The 19,286-nt window shown below is 44.8% G+C and overlaps 1 protein-coding gene across 2 annotated transcripts; it reads left to right on the top strand.

Moving 5' to 3' along the window:
• Positions 1-363: 363 nt before the first annotated feature.
• Positions 364-17,637, top strand: Nphs2 (NPHS2 stomatin family member, podocin). Of its 2 annotated transcripts, XM_021660403.2 has the most exons (8): positions 367-723; positions 2,703-2,806; positions 6,730-6,802; positions 8,700-8,782; positions 11,288-11,491; positions 13,136-13,191; positions 14,415-14,493; positions 15,338-17,637. In XM_021660403.2, the coding sequence occupies exons 1-8, from the start codon at positions 450-452 to the stop codon at positions 15,614-15,616; spliced, it is 1,152 nt and encodes a 383-aa protein (XP_021516078.1). In that variant the 5' UTR covers positions 367-449; the 3' UTR covers positions 15,617-17,637. The 2 variants fall into 2 exon arrangements, with proteins under 2 accessions (XP_021516085.1, XP_021516078.1); XM_021660410.2 differs by lacking the exons at positions 13,136-13,191; positions 14,415-14,493 and having other exon boundaries at positions 364-723.
• Positions 17,638-19,286: the final 1,649 nt, after the last annotated feature.

The following is a 19,286-nucleotide window of genomic DNA, read 5'->3' on the forward strand; positions in this document are numbered from 1 at the left end:
TGCATTCAGAAGCAGCTTAGCCGGGGAACTTTGGAAACGCTGAACCCCAGCCTTCAAGAAAGCACGGGCACAGGACCTGCGAAAGAAAAGCGACCCTTTCTAACACAGAAATTAAAGCAGATCCTCCGGTACCACGCGTCCTGTTTCCTACTGTTAAGCCACCGAAGCAGAGCTGCCTCCCCTCCCTAGCTCGCGGGCCTGGCGGGTGGACTGGCACCGGGACTCTCCCACCCAGGTCCTCGTAGAGCTCCGCACCCGATCTTGGAGGTCCTCCGGCGAGATCTCTGCAGTTGGGTTGAGGGTGGGAAGGGCCGTCTCAGGCCCCGCCCTTCGCACCTCCCTCCGGCAGCAAGGTCCTCGGGGTCCTGGGGTCGCTCGGCGGGCGCTCAGAAAGCTGGGGCGGCGACTGTGTTAGCCGCGGGCTCCGGGGCTCTCCCGCTGCGCTGAGGATGGACAGCAGGGCGCGGAGCTCTTCGAGGGAGGCGCAGCGGCGGGGTGGTAGGTCCTCCTCTAGGGAGGACAGGAGGGCGAAGGCCGAGAGGGGCAGCAGAGGCCGCGTGCGCCGGGAGGCTGGGTCAGAGCGGCGGAGCGCCGACCGGACGGGGACCCGGGGGGAGCCCCGAGCTCCCGCCGCCACCGTAGTGGACGTGGACGAGGTTCGGGGCTCCGGTGAAGAGGGCACCGAAGTGGTGGCGCTGCTGGAGAGCGAGCGACCAGAGGAAGGTATGGAGGGCAGATCCGACCAGAGGACGGGTGTGGGAAGCAGGTGAGAGATGCGATCGAGTGCAGTGAGTTGCCCCATTGTGGCAAAGCCAGACAGCAGAGATTCCAGTTTCCGGGGAAAGACGTGAATTAGCGAGTGGTGAACAGAGTGCATCAGGTGGAATACAAACAGTAACATCAGCTTAATCGTTTGTCCCTAGCTGCCAGTAGAGTTAGGAGAGAGAGAGTGGTCGAGGACCAGCCAACGTGCAAAGAAAGGAACCAGTGCTGGCTTTTGTGGACACGCACCTATGGACACTTAATATGATGCTCTGAGCATCAACTGTGTGCCTCCTCTTCCCTCATCGCCTATCAGACTTAAGTCTAAGAGTATTTTAACCTTTCTTTGGAATGGCCTCTTCCGATCCATTCTCCCCCCCCCCCCCCATAAAGGCAAAGGCAGTGGAGCCAGTCGAAGAGCCAAACACTTGCCCGCAGTGTGACCACAGAAAGAACCCTTCTTATCGACCATGTGACTACAAAATGTGCTTCTTGCGGTGGATGTGAATAAAATAAGCCTTCCAACGCACTCCGCACAATCTCCGCTAAATCCTCGCAAGCGGAAAGAACACCGCTCACTACAGGAAGGGATACAGAGGGGTTCCTTTTACCTCCTGGGGTGCCTTCACTCTTAGGGAGAAACGTCCCCACTTCCAAACTTCTGCATAACACATGTAAGGAAAAGAATCATTACGCCCGAATTAAAGGCGAGCAGATGTTTGAGGAAAGCGAGGACCAACATGCTACATTGCTGTCTGCTGGCACGTGGAGAATCAACATTTCCTAGTTACCAGCAGTGCAGTGTCTGCTGGATCATAGAGCGCCACTCTTTGTGGAAGCCTCCCGCAGTTGGGTTATAGCGTGGATGGACTGTGCTGCTCATGCTTTTTGCCTGATAACCCCTAGTCCTTAGGAGAGGTTCTTGGGTTCAGTGCTACAGAGATAAAAATTAGTGTGTGCCAGATCAGTGTGCCAGCAGGGAAGTAGGCAAGCGAGGCAGCCCCATTTCTGGAGCCCTTTCTATGGCAAGCGCACACTGGGTGCTTTGGTTTTGAGTAATTTAGTTACACATCACAGATGAGAGAAGATGCTTTGAGAAATTAAATAGTGTGCTTGCACTGGGCACAACTTTCTAGAGGAGCAATTAATAGGGGTTGAGGGGTTGGCTTAGATGGTGATCTGGGTAATGCTAGAAAGGCGGAAAAGCAGGTTCCCAGTCCAAACAGAGGGACACCTTACCTGTGCCACTCCTGAAAGCCTACATGTTCTCTGAAGAGTCTTTGGCATTGAGTCGAAGCATCATGAATGTGGAGTGCCACTGTTCCATTATCACCTTTTTTTTTTTTTTTTTTTTTTTACAGAGACAAGCTAATATTAGGCCAAATAGGTGATTCCCAAAGACTGCAGAACATCTTACTCCAGCAAAGGGGCTCTGATGGAAGAAAGTCAGACATGGCAGTGCCAGGAACTTGTAGGCACTTCACACGTTGAAACCTGAGACATGCCAGGCACGAGCTTCATGTGTGTGCCGCTTCACCCTTGTACTGGCTATATCAGATGTAGCTCATGGACTAGCTGTTATGAGATAGTAATCAGTTAACATCCCCTTATATAGGTGAAGAAAGTAGGTGTAAAGAGGTTCTTGCCCTGCTTAAAAGTCAGCCGTGGACATAAATGATGGAACTAGAACTGGAGCCAACTGGTCTCCCTGGCCTCCTGGTCCCCCAGTTCCCCTTGCCGGTTTATTCCACCTTCTATCTGCCCACACAATCCTTCACATGGACAATACCCAAGACCTGGGAACTCTGATCATTCTGATGTCTGGCTCATCCCAGTTTTTTCAGACATGTCTCCAACTGTTCTGACTCTGACACTAAGCACTAGACTGACAAGTACTGCTGGACAAATATGGTAATGCTTCAATGTAATTGTTTCCCTAGGTGTCAAGGCCTCTGGGTTAGGAGCCTGTGAGTGGCTTCTTGTCCTTGCCTCCCTGCTCTTCATCGTCATCACTTTCCCTTTCTCCATCTGGTTCTGCATCAAGGTGAGTTCCTACTCGAACCCAAGAGGTGATTTTTTTTTTTTTTTTTTTTTTTTGTCTCTCGTAGACCAGGCTGTCGGTCTGTGTTTGATGCCTACCTTCCAGGAGAGCTCTGCTTCCTTCAAGACCCGGCTCAGTGTAACCATGTAATTCACTCTCCCAGCCCGCTACCCCCTGCCCTGTGCTCCTCCAGGATTTACTCTGCTTTCACTTTTACACTTCCTGTATGCACAGTATTGGTGTAGGTCTTCTTGCCCGGCTAGGACAATATGTTAGCAAATCGTGTGTGTGTGTGTGTGTCTGTCTGTCTGTCTGAGGACAGGGACACACACACCTATTAGACTGAGAGAGCCTTCGGAAGCTTCTTCTAGTTTGTCCATGTCCAGTGACACAAAGGGCATCCCAGATCAGACCATCTACTTTGACGCTACAGGGAATAGTCCCTGGCAGCTTCTCCAGACCAGGAGAGAAAAATATCTTTGGTCCCCAAGTGTTTTACACATACTAATCCCAGAAGAAAATGAAGACCTGGGCACACTCAGGAAGCACATGCTGAGATGAAATTTGAAGCTCAGGGGACGTAGAGGAGAAAGAACAAGACTAGACAGGGGACATCTTTAGTGACATAGTTTGACACTTCAGATAGAAGAAGTGGGAGAGTTGGACAGAAAGAACCCCAGACTGTGTGGTGCAGCTCGCAAATAGCCACAGCCTGATTAAAAGGGAACCCTAAAGCAAAGTTCGCTTCAAAGAGTCCCACGGTGGGCAGGAAGGGTCAGGCCCCCGCAGCCCTGCCAGCCATTGTTCTACACTGGCTAAAGCTGCCAGCGAAGAGTGAGGCTGTGGATGGACACTTGTAGGTGCAATCAGGGCCATTGCTTGTCATAGTCCTCACATCATCCAGGGGCTTTCCCCAACCCCTTCTCCTCCTCTTCCCACCAAACTGCATTGGATTGTATCACATGGTATTTTTTTCATCTATTGAAATTTTTATGTACTGTCTGGTCTTTATTCTATACTGATTGGATGTATTATCATTTGTTCATTCTAGGATGTCTTAAAAACATCCAGCTTGGGGGTCTGTGGTGATAGTTCAGTTGGTAAAGTGCTTGCTGCCTAAGCTCGCAGAGCTGAGATTGATTGTGGAAGGGGGGAGGGGGGCACATACTGCACACTTGTAAATTCTCCCTAGCACTAGGAAGGTGTCTGAGTTAGGTTTTCTATTGCCGTGATGAAACACTATGACCGAAAGCAAATTGGGGAGGAAAGAGTTTACTCCCACTTGGGCTTCCATATCACGGTGTATCTTTGAAGGCGGTCAGGACAGTAACTCAAACAGGGCGGGAACCTGAGGCAGGATCTATCGCAGGGGCCGTGGAGGGGTGCTGCTTACTGGTTTGCTCCTGTGGCCTGCTGAGCCTGGCTTTCTTATAGCCCCCAGGATCCCCAGCCCAGGGCGGGGGGCACTGCTCACACTGACAAATCATCAATCAAGAAAATGGAACACAGGCTTGTGCATGGGCCAATATGGTAAGGGCATTTTTTTCAGTTGGAGTTCCCTCTTCTCAAATGATTCTGGCTTATGTCAGTGGCTATAAAGCTAACCAGCCCAGGGGAATGAAGATGGTGGGGCTCTCTCACGGACTAGCCTAGCTTGGTGAGCTCCAGGCCAAAGAGAAACTCTAATAAAAACAAGGTAGATGGTGACTGAAAAACCACAGCCAAGATTGTCCTTTGTCGTCTGACCTCCACAGACACACACACACACACACACACACACACACACACACACCCTCACCCTCACTTGGTCATAAGGTAAAATCTACTGGATTTGGGTTACTGGCTTTAAGATGGGGGGTTTTTTGCACCTGTACTCAAAAGGGAGATAGTTGTATAGTTTTCTTAATGATATCTGTGATTTTTCTTCATGAATCATTAGATTAGCCTCAGAGAATATATTGGTATTTTCCTCATGTTTTTTGGAAGAATTTGTGAAAATTTTTTAGTCATTAGGGATCAAATCCAAGCCTGTAGGTCTTAGGAAAGAACTTTTCCACCAACCTCCCACCCCAGCCACAGTGTGATGTTTTATATGCATATATATTTGAAAATATTACCATAATCACACTAACATAGGCAGCACTGTATTTAAGATTTTTGTGAGGCAAAATACTTCAGACCAATTGATTCTCTTAATAAATTTCAAATGTAGCATTATGCTATACAAATACAATCCAGTCACCATATCATCCACTAGATCCCAGGATTCACGCATCTGCTGGAGGAGCCTTTCCCCTTTGCTCAGCATCTCTCGTGCTCCCTCATCCCCAGCTTCTGATAACCACCATCATGCTCTTGTCTCCAGTGAACTCAACATTTTCAGATTCCACATAAAGTGGGAATGTGCAATGTTGGTTCTTTCTCTGTCTGGCTCATTTAACTTAACATCGTCCCTCCTTTTTCTTTAAGGCTAAATAACATCTCCAGTGTGTCCCCTTCTTTGGTGTGTGTGTGTGTGTGTGTGTGTGTGTGTGTGTGTGTGTGTGTGTTAAAAATGTCTGAGGGGGGCTCCACTTTTCTGAGGAGAAGGGGTAAGAGGGAAGAGAGTGGGAGGGTGGGACCAGGTGGAGAGGAGGGAGGGGGTTGTGATTGGGATGTAAAAAGGAATAAACAAATTTAATAATTAAAAATAAAAATAAAATTGTCTAGTGATGAGCAGGTTGATTCCTATCTTGGTCATTGTTATAATGCTTCAATGAATGTGCACCTGTGTATCTCTTCAAGACACTGACTTCCATACCAGCCCTTGGAGGCAGAGGCAGGTGGATCTCTGTGAGTTCAAGACCATTGTGGTCTATATAGCAAGTTCCAGGCCAGCCAGGACTACATAGTGAGACCCTGTCTCAAAAACTGACTGCATTTACTTTGTATGTATGTTCTGATGTAGGATTTGTTTGTTTGCTTTTTTAGAAATACTCATATTGTTTTCCATAATGAGGGGACCATTACATTCCTGGCAGCAGTGTACAAGGGGTCCTGTAATTGTAGGAAGTTTACAATAACTTAGTATTTGAATATCTTCAGATTTTCATTTTGAGTGAGTTTGCGTACTTTGTATCCCTCTAAGCTAATTTGTTGGCATACGGTTGTTTCCTAGCACAGTTTCATTAACAGTCAATGTTTTTTCACTAGTGTCTACACTTACTGTGTGTTTTAGAACATTAAACGTTAACAGGAATCTGTTCTCTGTGAGTGAGGAGGGAGATGGGGGACCGCTTCCCCTTGGTGTATGACCTAGATGTCCTCACCGTCCACCTGGGACAGACCTCTTGTTGCTTGGCTGTGCACATCGGGCTAGCCAGCTTCCTGGGATTCATGTGCCCCTCCCCCCAGCTCGCTGTGGGCTCACTGGGGTTGTAGACGTGCACTACCATGTCCAGCTTTCCATGGGTCTACAGATTCGAACTCAGGTCCTTGCTACACTGCGCAGAAAGCGCTTTACCCGTTGGACAGTCTCTGCAGCTTCTACCCCCCTTTTGAGACAAAGTCAGTGTAGCACTGGCTGTCCTGGAACATGCTATGTGACCACACGGGGATCTTCCTGCCTCCCGCAGGTGCTGAGATACTAGGTATGAATCACCATACCTGGGCTTGTTCTTAGTTCTCAAAAGAGTTTGTTTTATTTTGTTTTTTTAACTTAATATGTTCTGGAACTTATTTTGTAGACCAGGCTGGTCTCGAACTCACAATGATCTGCCTGCCTCTGCTTCTGCCTCCCAAGTGCTGGGATTAAAGGTATGCACCACCATACCTGGCTAACAAAAGATTTCTGTAACCTAGAATCATTCTCATGCAAATGTCTTTTGAGGCCCTTTTTTTTTTTTTTTTCCTTTGAAATCATTTGAAAGTACTGCATTTCCCTTTAGGTCGTACAAGAGTATGAAAGAGTAATTATATTCCGACTGGGACATCTGCTTCCTGGAAGAGCCAAAGGTCCTGGTAAGAATTGCCTAACATGCTTCTTAAAATTTTATCCCACCCCAAAAGTTGATTTCTTTAATCCACACATAGTTATTATCTATATATTTGATTATATGAAGTTATTTGATTTAATATATCTGTATTTCAGTCTGTTAATTATAGGGCAGGTTGCCATGAATTCCTCAGAAAGCATTACTAATAGGTTACAGGTGGCCAAGAGGAAGGACCAGTGAGTGGAAAGACCCCCACCCTAGGGCTAGTCTAGGGGGAACTGCAAGTCAGCTAAGGACTGGTCTGAGTACAGTGTGTGTATAGTCAGAATCCTTCTCAGAGAAAATCTGAGCTAGCTGATCAGATTAAATCATGGAGGGCAAGCAAAATCCAGCATCTAATAACAAATGTTTTCAGTTGGCAGGAGAGGCCTAGACTGAATCCTTCTAGCATTGCAGACAGTGAACTATCAGGGTCTAGAGGAATAAGGCATGCTCTCTGCTTGCTAGGACCTGAAGCTCCAGAGGAGGTCTAACCAGACTCAAGGCATATAGATAGAAGAATGGTTAGTCAGCGAAGTCTAGTAGTTTAGATTTAGAGATATAAGACATCCAAGAAGGCAGAAGAGTGAAATCACACTGTACATATACTGAGAAGGTCTGAGTTCTCAGCTATGCCTGCAAGAACAAGTAAAAAATGGAGATCAGTCTAGGAGACATATCAGAGATTCAAGATTTAGAATCCAATATACAAGTCCACATAATAAAGAACCAGACTCTAGAGTTCCAGGATATATTACATCTTGGCAATGGCCCTGGTTTTTAGGAACCATCTCTGTTGGGGCAAGAAAAGGTTCTTGCTGGCTGCTCCCCAACACATCCTTGGCACTGTGAGGTGGCACTAGTTTCCACGAAGCTGTGGCTCTTGAAGGGCCCCTGTCTTAGTCACTGTTCTATTGCTGTGAAGAGACACCATTACCAAGGCAACTCTCATAAAAGAAAGCATTTAGTTGGAGGCTTGATCACAGTTTTAGAGGCTTAGTCTGCTATCATCATGGTGGGGAGCATGGTAGCATGCAGGCAGATACTGGAGCAGTAGCTAAGAGTCACATCCTGAACTATAGGCAGAGAGAGAGAGGCTGACAGACTGAGCGGGTCTTGGCATGGACTTTTGAAACCTCAAAGCCCACCCACAATGACACATTTTCTCCAGCAAGGCCATGCCTCTTAATCTTTCTAATCTTTTCAAATAGTGCCACTCCCCAGTGACCAAGCATTCAAGTATATGAGCCTAGGGGACCATTCTTACACAAACCACCACAGTCCTAAATCATCTAAGGGGCTTTAGGAACCACTCAGCTAATCAGTCTATAGGTACTGAATATTTAGCATGTGTGCTACCTGGGGTAAAGGACTAACTAGCCAGCACAAAGCTGCTGTCTGGTGATCTTGGGACTCACATTTTCAGAAGTAACACGTAGAGGTTGTCAGCTCTAAGTCAGTGCACCAGTCATTCACAGATTAAAACAGTTTTACACTGTACCTAAAAGGCTCTAAGACACATCAAGGTTAACATTCATGCACACACTTACAGAGCTTGAATCTAGTGGAGAGACAGATCTATAAGACAATGGAATGGTCAATATGAGGCCGAAAGTGGCCAGGTGGTCTGGTTTTCTGGAATAATCTCTCTTTATACCTGATATGCTCAACTTAGTTTTAGTAATGTATCCTGCCTTTGCCTTCAAAAGCATCCCCCGTTGAATAATGAGTTCCATTACAGTACTGCAGGTACAGTGATGCTACCCAGTGGTCTGTGGGTGGTAGAGGCTAAGAAGAGCAGTGCAGCCTCAATCTGAAGAGATAATCTCCAGCAATCTTCGTACCTGCTGTTCACCTGTTTCTTTACTCACAACCTCTTATAGGCTTGTTCTTTTTTTTGCCCTGCCTGGATACCTACCACAAGGTTGACCTCCGTCTCCAGACCTTGGAGATACCTTTCCATGAGGTAAGCTACATAGTATAGTTGCTTTCTCTTGACAGTTCCATGGTCTACTATCCAACTCAATCCCAAGACTGTGCTCAAAAGTAGGAAAGAAGAGAAGCAGACTTAAAAGCATAATCATCAAAATAGATAATCAACAGAGTAAAAGGTAGTTTGTGTAATGGAAAAACATTTTCAAATAATTTATAAGATTTTAATATATAGGCTATAGAAGAGTTCATTCAGGTCAACAAAAACAACAAAAGCCATAACCTAACTTTAAAAATGGACAAAGGAATTTATAACAGTTAATCTGTATATTAACTAGGCTAGGCTAGACCTCTGCTATTTGGCCTATACTTAGTTAAACAAACCTGAATGTCATTATGCAGGTATTTGGGGGATTAGATTAATATTTAAATCAGCAAACTTTTAATAAAGCAGTTTACCCTTGGTAATGTGGGTGAGATTCAATTCAATTAGTTGGACCTTTTAAAGAAATTACTTTGGCTTGAGGGGGAAAAGTTTTCTTCTAGAGGCAATATAAATGCTTTTCTGGGTCTCCAGACTCAAAATTTTGGCCTTATCAACTTCCATAATCTCATGACCTGATCCTTTAAAAATAATCTAGCTCTATGCACACTCACTCACACACACATACACACACACTCTATTGGTTTTATTGTTCTGGAGAACACAGACTTACACAGGCTAGATTAGACATCTTTCTGAAGAATGTATATGAAAAACTTGAAGATACCCACATGGCCAACAAACACATGAAATTATGATCAACATCACTAATCATTAGGGATATGCAAATCATTTTACACCTATTATGAAGGCTGCCATTAAGAATATATAACAGGGGCTGGAGAGATGGCTCAGCCATGAAAGGATAGGCTCACAACCAAAAGGAAAATATGACAAAGGGGGAAGAGAAGGTGACAAATACTGAAGAGAACATGGAGAAACTGGAATTCACCCGCTGCAGGTGGGATGTTAGATGGTGCCATCACGCAGGTGGGTTGTATGGTGGTGCAGCCACCGCAGTCAGGATGTAAGATGGTGCCACACTGTAGGAGGCAGTTACCCAGCAAGATGACTTCTTCACAACTCAAAAATAAAATTTTCTATAAGCTAGAAGTTTCCAAGAATTGAAGAGATCTTGAGAAATTATTTTTTTCTCCATGTTCATAGTAAGAAAAAGTAGAAACAGGGACAGGAGAGATGGCTTAATAGAACACCTGCTACTCCAGAGTTCAGCTCCTAGCACCTGAGCTGCCCATAACTCCAACTCCCAGTGATCCAGTGCACTCTCTGGTCTCTGTGGGCCCCCACATACATGTGACATACACTCACAGAGAAACACACTCATTCACACAGATACACTCACACAGATATACATACACAGACACAAAAACACACAGACATACACAGACTCACACAGATACACATGCACATAAAAATAAATATTTTAAAAGTAGAAGCATGAATTGGAGAGAGCAAGGACTACTCTTCCAGAGAACCCAGGTTCAATTGCCAGCACCTACAGGATTAAAACCATGTTACTCTAGTTCAAGGAAATCTAACACCCACTTCTGACCTCCAAGGGCACTGTACATAAGTGGTATATATACATACATGTAGAAAAAATACCCATGAATATCCAATAATAAAATTTAAAGATTAAAAGAAATCTCAAGAGAAAATGTAACTAGAAGCAGCCAGATGTCCACTGATAGCCGAGTAGATAATCACAGTGTGGTATGTATCCTACAGTTAGATACTGTTCATCCTTTAAGAGGAAATAAATTCTGACAAGTTTTATACAACATGGATGAACCTTGAGGACATTGTGCTAAGCGGGAATGTCAATCACAAATCCAAGTAGCCTTGCGATCTGCATCCAGTAAGTACCTAGAGTAGCCCATCCACACAGACAGAAAGGATGCTGGTTCCTGGGGCTCTGGGCAAGTGAGTGGGCAATGATGATTTGATTTCACTTTTGTGAGATAAATAGCATCCTAGAGGTTGATTGAACCACTAAACTCCACACTAAGGGTGGTGTTTATATTGACTGAATTTAGACCAGAGGTAGCATATTTTATGTTATACATTTTACCACAATTTAAAATTTTGGAAAATGCAAAGCAAAGGCAACATCCCTATTTCTCTATCAGAGATAAGGGTTTATAAGCCTTTTCCAAGTGCCTCCCACCTTGTACAAAATTCTTTCCCATTCTTTCTTTTGGTAAAAGTAAATGGTTTCCCTTCAAAATGCTTACTTTTCCTCCTTACCTCTTTCTCTTCCTCCAAGAGGCAAGCATTGCTCTGACTCTTTAGCATGCTCATTAAAATCTTCATGCATTAAAAAAAAAGTTAATTTTGAATAAAGAATCAGTCTCCTGTTACTCTTTTGTTTTCCCCTACTATAACTTTACTCCTAGAAATGCACTTTAAATGTATTTAGTTTCTCTCCCACATAGGAAGGAATCCAACCTGCATTCAAACTTTTCTTCCATTTAGGTGGTAACCAAAGATATGTTTATAATGGAGATAGATGCTGTCTGCTACTACCGCATGGAAAACGCCTCTCTTCTTCTAAGCAGTCTTGCTCATGTGTCCAAAGCCATCCAGTTCCTGGTGCAAACCACCATGAAGCGCCTCCTGGCGCATAGATCCCTCACTGAAATTCTCCTGGAAAGAAAGAGCATTGCCCAAGATGTAAAGGTACCACGATGAGTGTAATGATGAATTGGTCATTTGTTAAACTTGCCGTGTGCAAGGCATTTGGCCATTCAAGATGTTATTCATTGGGGAGCAGTCAGTCAATAACATCATTAGCTTGGGGGACAGATTTTGCTCCCCCCTTCCCTAAGGTCACTCCCCAGTGACCCTCAGCACACTGTGAAATATCAGCATGGTGTTTGAAGTCGCCATAGGTGGGAAGGGTAGGGCTGGTGGGGGTGAGCAGGATGGTTGATGACCATGTACTGAGATGAGGAGGCATGGTTCCCAGGTACTGCATCTAGCTGGGGAGATAAGCATAATGTGCCCAAAGGTAAATAATGGTAAATCCAAGTAAGACTTTAAGAGACCAGATATCATGCACCCTTTCATGATTGACTGCCCAATTGTTCATACTTATAGATTTGGATTAGAGGAGGGAATGAAAGTAGAAACTGCCGCTGGAGAAATGGCTCGGGGGTAAAAGTGCTTGATGTGCAAGTCTGAGGTCGTGAGTCTGGACCCCAGTACACATGTACTAGGTGTGATAGTGTGACCCAGCATGGGAAGGCAGAGCCAGGAAGATCTGGGGGCTCTCAAATAGTCTAGTCAACTCATGGGTTTCCAGTTCAATGGGAGACCCAGCTCAGGAAATAAGGTGGAGAAAAATAGAGAAACTCACCTTAGGCTTTCGAACTCTCAAACGTGGGTGCACACACATGCACACACACACCTCAAAATGAAAAAGGAAAATCCTTTCTAAGTAGTCCTCCTGCATCCCCAGGCAGTTAGCTCTGCAGTCTTGTCCACAGCCTGGCTAGATGTCTCAGTTACCAACAAGAGCTTATTAGGACAGAGAGCAAAGCAGGGCTGCAGGCAGCTGAGCAGTCAAGTGGCAGTTACCACCAGGGACTCAGCCCAGCACAGAAGTCATGGGGACATCAAAAGTGGGTTGGGAGGTGGTTAGAAAGAAGGATGTGCAATGGGGGAACAACAAGAACCAAACGCTCCGACCGTGACTACTTTGTAGACCCTGAGAAAACAAAATGCAGTGTTCCAAGGTTTGTGACAGGTCTGGGGTGTTGCTGAGACCTAGTATTCTTATCTTGAGGACAAGTGAAGGAGCTGGAAAGACAGAGAAGCTGGAAAGGGATAAAGATGAGAGGCATGCAGGAGCTCCTACACTGACATTTGAACAGCATGCTCCCCACTGTTCCCTTCAGCTTCTTCCTTGTCCATCCCTCTCCTCTGAGGAATAAAGGCCAGGTCACTGATGTCCAAGCTGCCTTCATTACATCACCTTCTCTTCTAGAGTCAAATCCTCCCCCAGATGAACACACTTGTGATTATATCCTTCAGGAACCTGTGATTTAAGCACATCCTAAAAATGCTCTGGGCAGCAGTCACAGTTCCTAGGGGACCATCTTTGGGGGCCATTATTCAGGACCCTATATCATCTCTAGATCCACAGTGACTATTTAAGAGCACTGTGAAAATTAAATAGCTCTGTCCCAGACATGACATTGAAAAGCGGTTTCCTATGAAAGGACATGCTCCATGGACAGAACAGTGGCCCTGGCACACAGGAGGGCTTCTCCTACCTGGAGGAGGCAGGCCTCACCCTAATCTCAACTCTTTCCTCCATAGGTTGCCTTGGATTCAGTGACCTGTATTTGGGGGATCAAAGTGGAGAGGACTGAAATGTAGGTAGGAAAGTAACCAGCAAGAATGATATTTGAAAATATATCTCAAAAACTGTAGTCTCATAGATACTAGAGAAGAATGACCCAACATCTCATAGCCAAGATGCAATTCTACAACATCTAAGCAAACTGTCCTTGCGGTTTCCAATTATGCATTAAGAGGTCTTTTTACATAAAGCTTAGCATTTTTATCATGTTTTGGCATTAGCTTAGTGAGTTTAGCCTCGAGTGTCTAACTTCACATTTCCATCGCCCTCCAAAACCCACAAGCAAGAACCCCCAGTCCCTTCACCTCAGTCCAAAGCTCTCTTTCAGTGGGTGTGCCTATTTTCTGGGCATTTCACAGACATGGAATCACAGAATAAAGGCTTTTCTGCCTGGTTTTCTTTCACTTAGCCTAATTTTTCAAGGTTCATCCATGGGGTGGCATGCATCAATATTTCATTACATTTTACAAGTCAAATAATATTCCATTGTATGATGACACAAAATTTTGTCTTTACATTCCTTAATATAAAAACAAACTGTTAATGAAAAGTGCTATAACGAAATTTTCTGTTTTTTTTTTTTAATTCTGAATACTAGAATTGTTCTTGTTTGTTCATTCTTCTCCTCAAAATCAGTTTTCTTTTATACTTAGATGGATAATTCTGATCTTTGTTTTTAGTTGTATGGATCTTCAAAGTTGTTTTTCATTATTAAAATTCAACAGCTTGGAGTTACACGAAATTTTAAGTGAGAAAAAATGAGCACAGATTGTGAACATAAAATATGGCCCATGGTATTAGAATATCACAGCCCCATACAGCCTCCAAGTAGCTATACCTGCACTTATGGCGCTGGCCCCAGATGTGATCTTCCCTGCTTATCTTCCACCTCCGAACTGTAAAACAGCTCTATCTGTCTATCCAGAATTTGCTGTTCAGAGCTGGGGAGATGCCTCAGTGGTTTAGAGAATTGTCTGTTTTTTCCAGAGGGCCTGGGTTCAATTCTCAGCACCCACCAGTCAGCTCACAACTGTCTGTAACTCCAGTTATCTTCTTCTGGCCTCCATGGCTAATAGGCATGTATATTGTGCACAGACATACATGCATGCAAAATACCCACATACATAGAATATGTAGGTTCTATTTGTGAAACAACAGTAGACAGGGGCAAGTCTGTGAGGATGCCATGGCTGCTAAGGTCATGGCACACACCTGTGTAACTGTCTTCTTTCTCAGTAAGGATGTAAGGCTGCCGGCTGGGCTTCAGCACTCTCTGGCTGTGGAAGCTGAGGCGCAGAGACAGGCCAAAGTGCGGGTGAGCCATTCCTGAGCACTTCATCCTCCTGGACAAACCCTTGAAAAGCATCTGGGAACCCAGTGGTCCACATCGGTCCGGGAACTGAGCAGAATCCAGCCGTGTCCTCACCACTGTTGACAGTGTGTTCACAGGACTCACCTCAGCCACTCCCCAGAGTTCCTGCTAACATGCCCACTCCTCTTCTGCTTCTACCCTCTCTCCTTGAAATCCTCCCACACCATCCTCCCCATCCTGTGTTGCGTTTTCCCTAGATAACTGTGGCCCTGACATCCTGAGGATAATGAAAGGATGGAGAGAGGCAGATTCCTCTCAAATAACTGAGTGGGTGAAGAAAAAGACTCTAACCGCACAGAATGATCAACAACAAAAACTCTTAAGGAGGGGGGGAGGCCTTTGAGGCGCAGTTGCATCTAGGTCTCTGAATCAGCCGTCTGTGCCCAACATTAGGTAGCATCTGTGAGATGGGGGCCAAGAGCCTTCTTTTCTGAAATGCTTACCCATTCTTTTTGACCAAGGTAGGACTCTAACCAACTTGTCCTCCATTTGGCAAGCTTTTTAAGCCCACCATACATATATTAACAGTACCCCTAAACTCCCATCTATACTGGTCATGACCTATAACTAAATCCACCTTACATTTTGATTGCTAGTTTAATCTATTTGCCCATGCCTCATACTCTGTCAGGGAGAGGATGAGGGTAATGCCCCAAGTTTAACCATGCCTGCCCCTGAGTAGACGTGTGGAGCTTGCTTTCTGGGCCACACTGAACGACAAGCACTTAAAGCCCTCATGAAATGAAGAAGCATGATCACGTTGCTTTTCTTTGCGTCTGTTCTGTAGATGATTGCTGCAGAAGGGGAAAAGGCTGCTTCTGAGTCCCTGAGGATGGCAGCTGAGATTCTGTCGGGCACCCCTGCTGCTGTTCAGCTTCGATACCTGCACGCTCTTCAGTCACTGTCCACAGAGAAGCCGTCCACTGTGGTTTTGCCTTTACCATTTGACATGCTAAACCTTCTGTCTCCTCCTAGCAGCAGAGCACAAGGAAGCATCAACTACCCAAATTCTTCCAAACCTGTTGAACCACTAAATCCCAAAAAGAAGGACTCTCCTATGTTATAGGGGTGCATTGGCAAAAAGCAATGTTAATCTGCCATATAAAGCCATATCCCTGAGTGAGGCATTCAGTCCTCCCTGCCCTTGTTTGATTGCCAAACAGGATGCCTTTTGAATGTATGATGTCACAAGATGGCCACGTGGATGAGAACACAGTGAAATGACAGTGGCAGAGAAGGCATCTAACGACAGGTGGATTATCTCATAGTAACTGCAGGAAGGAGATTTAGAATTTTGAATCTACACGTGGTTCGATTTTGATTTCTGAAGACTTAGTTCAAATATCCTCCACTTCGTGTCACCTGGCTCCTTCAACAAAGGGGTTTGCAGATCCTGCAGCCCCTCTGTGAGCACCTAGAGGCCTCTCCTTTTGGCATTCTTCCAGACTCCCACTAAGCACAACTGCTGGCTTGTAACTTTTCCAGCCTAAAATTCCAAACTCTCGCAAAATATGTTGTCCAAAGGTGTAAAAGCCTCTTAGCCAGACTTGTCATGGTAACAATCCCACTTCCTCAGAACCAGTTCTGTTCTAGTTTCATTTCTGTTTCATGATAAAATGTTCCAGCAACAAGAAACTTAAAAGGAGAAAAAAAATTATTTTAGCTCACATTTCCAGGTTATAGTCCATCGCCGTAGGGAGTTAAGGCAGGAGCTTGAAGCAACTTAGCATATGTGGAAATGCAGGCCGGAACCTGAAACAACTGGTCACATCACAGTCAAGTGCAGAAAGAAATTACATGATGCTTAGTTGCATGAGTTCAGCTCAGTTTATCTGCTCCTCCAGTTCACGGCTCTGGGTCTAGGGAATGGTGTCGCCTACCATGGGCTGGGTCTTCCCACAGTGATTAACTTGAAACAGTCCCTTACAGACATGCCCACAGGACAAACTAACGTCAATATCCATCATCAGTCTCTTCTGGGGTTATTCTAGGTTATTATATCAAGTTAGCAAACAAAACTAACCATCACATCTACATAGCAATGCCCTGTCTCCAAGCCAAAAACAAATGAGTCACTTGTGCCAGCATTTGAAAAAGTAAAGCCTAGACCAGTGGTTCTCAACCTTCCTAATGCTCTGACCCTTTAGAGTTCCTCAATTTGCGGTGACCTCCAACCATAAAATTATTTTCATTGGTACTTTATAATTAACTTTGCTACTGTTATGGATCATAATATAAATATCTATATTTTCTGATGGTCTCAGGCGACCCCTGTGAAAGGAGTTGACAACTGCTGGCCTAGAGGATACAGATAAATGATTATTATATATGGTTACCTAATCCTAATATCTTCTAACTTTGAGTCCTGCTTGTGTTCTGTTTATGACATCTGTTCCAGGCACAGGCATAGTTGAGAAAATTTCAAATAAAGTCCTAACTGCGTGTTGTCATGTACAATATATTTCAGTGTATACAACTTTGTGCTAGAGAATTCTCTTATTGGTAAGAAATTATTCTGATAACCAACCAGGGACAGGTGTCAGGATGTTATCCTTTATGTAATACAGATTTTATGGATATAAGAGTTACTACTGACAACAAAGAATGATAGAACAGATGTGGGCACGTTCATACTCTGTCTTTTAAAGGTACACCTGAATGCAATATTGTAGAAAATAATCTTCACATACATAGTATTTATAGCTTAGCTTACATATACTGCTAATGGTTTGTTCCCCGTTAGAGACCCTCCATGGCCCAGGTGCTCCTTGGAGGAGAACACTGTTGATACCAACAGAAATTAACTTGACTTAGAGTTTCAAGAAGTGTATGAGCCGAAACCTACAGAATGAGGGGGAAATAAAAGGAATGATAACAAGAGAAACGTAGACATCAGTCACACATCTCAAAAGTGTGGCTGGCCTCCCGCCCGGAGTCTAGCATGGCTGGCTGACTGCCTTTGTCCTAACCATCTCCACTTCTCCCCGTATAAGCTGTTGGGGATCAGACTGAAGATGGGTCTGAGCTATTAAACTGCTGTCATCTCAGATTGCTTGCTCTGTGAATAAAGTAGGATTTTATGATTCAGCTCTTGTTTCTGCATTGACTTCTGTGACAAACAACATGAACCAACTTCCATTTCCACTGGGAAATGGTGACTTATGGAAGGATAAGCCTAGCTAGAGGAAGTAGATAGATGAGGTCATGCCTTTGAAGGCTGTATTTTGTCAATGGCCCCTTCTAGTTACTCTCTGCTCCCTGCTTGCCATGAGATGAGCGGTGTCTACCATATGCACCCCCCCACCATCACCACAATACTCTGCCTCACCTTGAGCCGAAATAGACCAGCCCGCCCTGAACTGAAACCAGGAGCCAACAAACTATCTTCCTGTTAAGTCATTTTCCTCAATTCTTTGTCATAGCCACAGGACAGCCAGTCAGTTTCTTCTCTGCTAGAGATGAGGTCACATGGCTATCTTTGCCCCTCTGACAGCCTTTACACAAGTGGCCTCAACAGCTTGATGCCAGGCATGAACAACAAAGAGTTCCCCCTTCAACATTGCTTGAGAGACCTAAGAAAGTACAGCAAAGTCTGAAAGACTGTAAAACTTTCCACAAAACATCCGTCTTGCTAACTTTAGCTGTCAACTTTACATCCTAGAGTTAGCCAAGAAGGGAGTCTAAACTGAGGGGTTGCTCAGATCAGATTGGCCTGTGTGTATGTCGGGGGTGGGTGGGTGGTGGAATTGATTGCGCAGTCCACTGTGGGCAGCACTATTCCCTGGGTAGGGGGTACCTCCCTATGTAAGAAAGCAAGCTACGCATAAGTCAGTGAGCAAGCCGGCAAGCACCATTCCTCCATGGTTTCTGCTTCAAGTTCTTGCTTGGCCTCCTGCCCTAATTTCTGTCAGTGATGGGCTCTGAAATTGAGTATAAGCTAGAATTGGCCCTCCTCCACCATCCCCGACTCAAGTTGATTTTGGTCAGTATTTTAGCACAACAGAAAGGAAACTAGAACAGAATCCTTGGTCTATCCATGATGGGGCCTTTGACCATGAGACAGACTTTCTATTTCTGGGGAATCTGGGACTTTGGCAGAATAAGGCAAAGATGAAAGAAACTGAAAGGAGTTTGTTTCATAGTAACACTGCAGTGTTGTAAGACAACAAGGTGGTAAGAATCATTACAGCAGTGATCTTTCAAAGGTGCTTGGTCACTGTCTACTCCCAGCCCAGTTTTCAAAGATTTCAATCCCCTGAGCCCTCCCAAATCCTCCTGATAAATGAGTCTGCAAACATGGGTTTCTGTGGCCTACAACCAACTAATAAAGTCCTGGATGCCAAACATGCCACTGTAAGGTTAGCAGTAGACACAGCACCTTCTGCCTGATGGTGTTGATAGGATCTGACACACTTGGAGGGACAAGCCGCTTGTATTCACAGATGAAATCTAGCAGTTTGCATGGGAATGCCCATTCATTCCTATGTAGTAGAAATTAAAAATTATTCCACAATCATGTAAAACTAAAAATCCCCCAGATTTGCCAGTGTCATCGAGGGATGTCCTTTGGAAACAGGAAAGCAGGGCTATGACCAAGCAGGTGGAAGCTTTAGCGATGGCTGTCAGTTGGGTCATGAACACACCTGGCTGTCCGAAGGATTTAATATTTTCTTTCCTGTGAGCACAAAGTATTATTGATTCTGTCCAGTAGGCATAGGTAACTAAGCAATATTGAA

This window comes from Meriones unguiculatus, chromosome 11, assembly GCF_030254825.1.
Source record: "Meriones unguiculatus strain TT.TT164.6M chromosome 11, Bangor_MerUng_6.1, whole genome shotgun sequence".
Lineage (NCBI taxonomy): Eukaryota > Metazoa > Chordata > Mammalia > Rodentia > Muridae > Meriones > Meriones unguiculatus.

Excerpts from the sequence above, each read along its gene's own strand:
- Nphs2 (XM_021660403.2), top strand. The coding sequence starts at position 450 with ATGGACAGCAGGGCGCGGAGCTCTTCGAGGGAGGCGCAGCGGCGGGGT. Across the intron at positions 8,783-11,287 it reads TGGAGATACCTTTCCATGAG|GTGGTAACCAAAGATATGTT; the intron begins GTAAGCTACATA and ends TCTTCCATTTAG. Across the intron at positions 14,494-15,337 it reads AGAGACAGGCCAAAGTGCGG|ATGATTGCTGCAGAAGGGGA; the intron begins GTGAGCCATTCC and ends TCTGTTCTGTAG.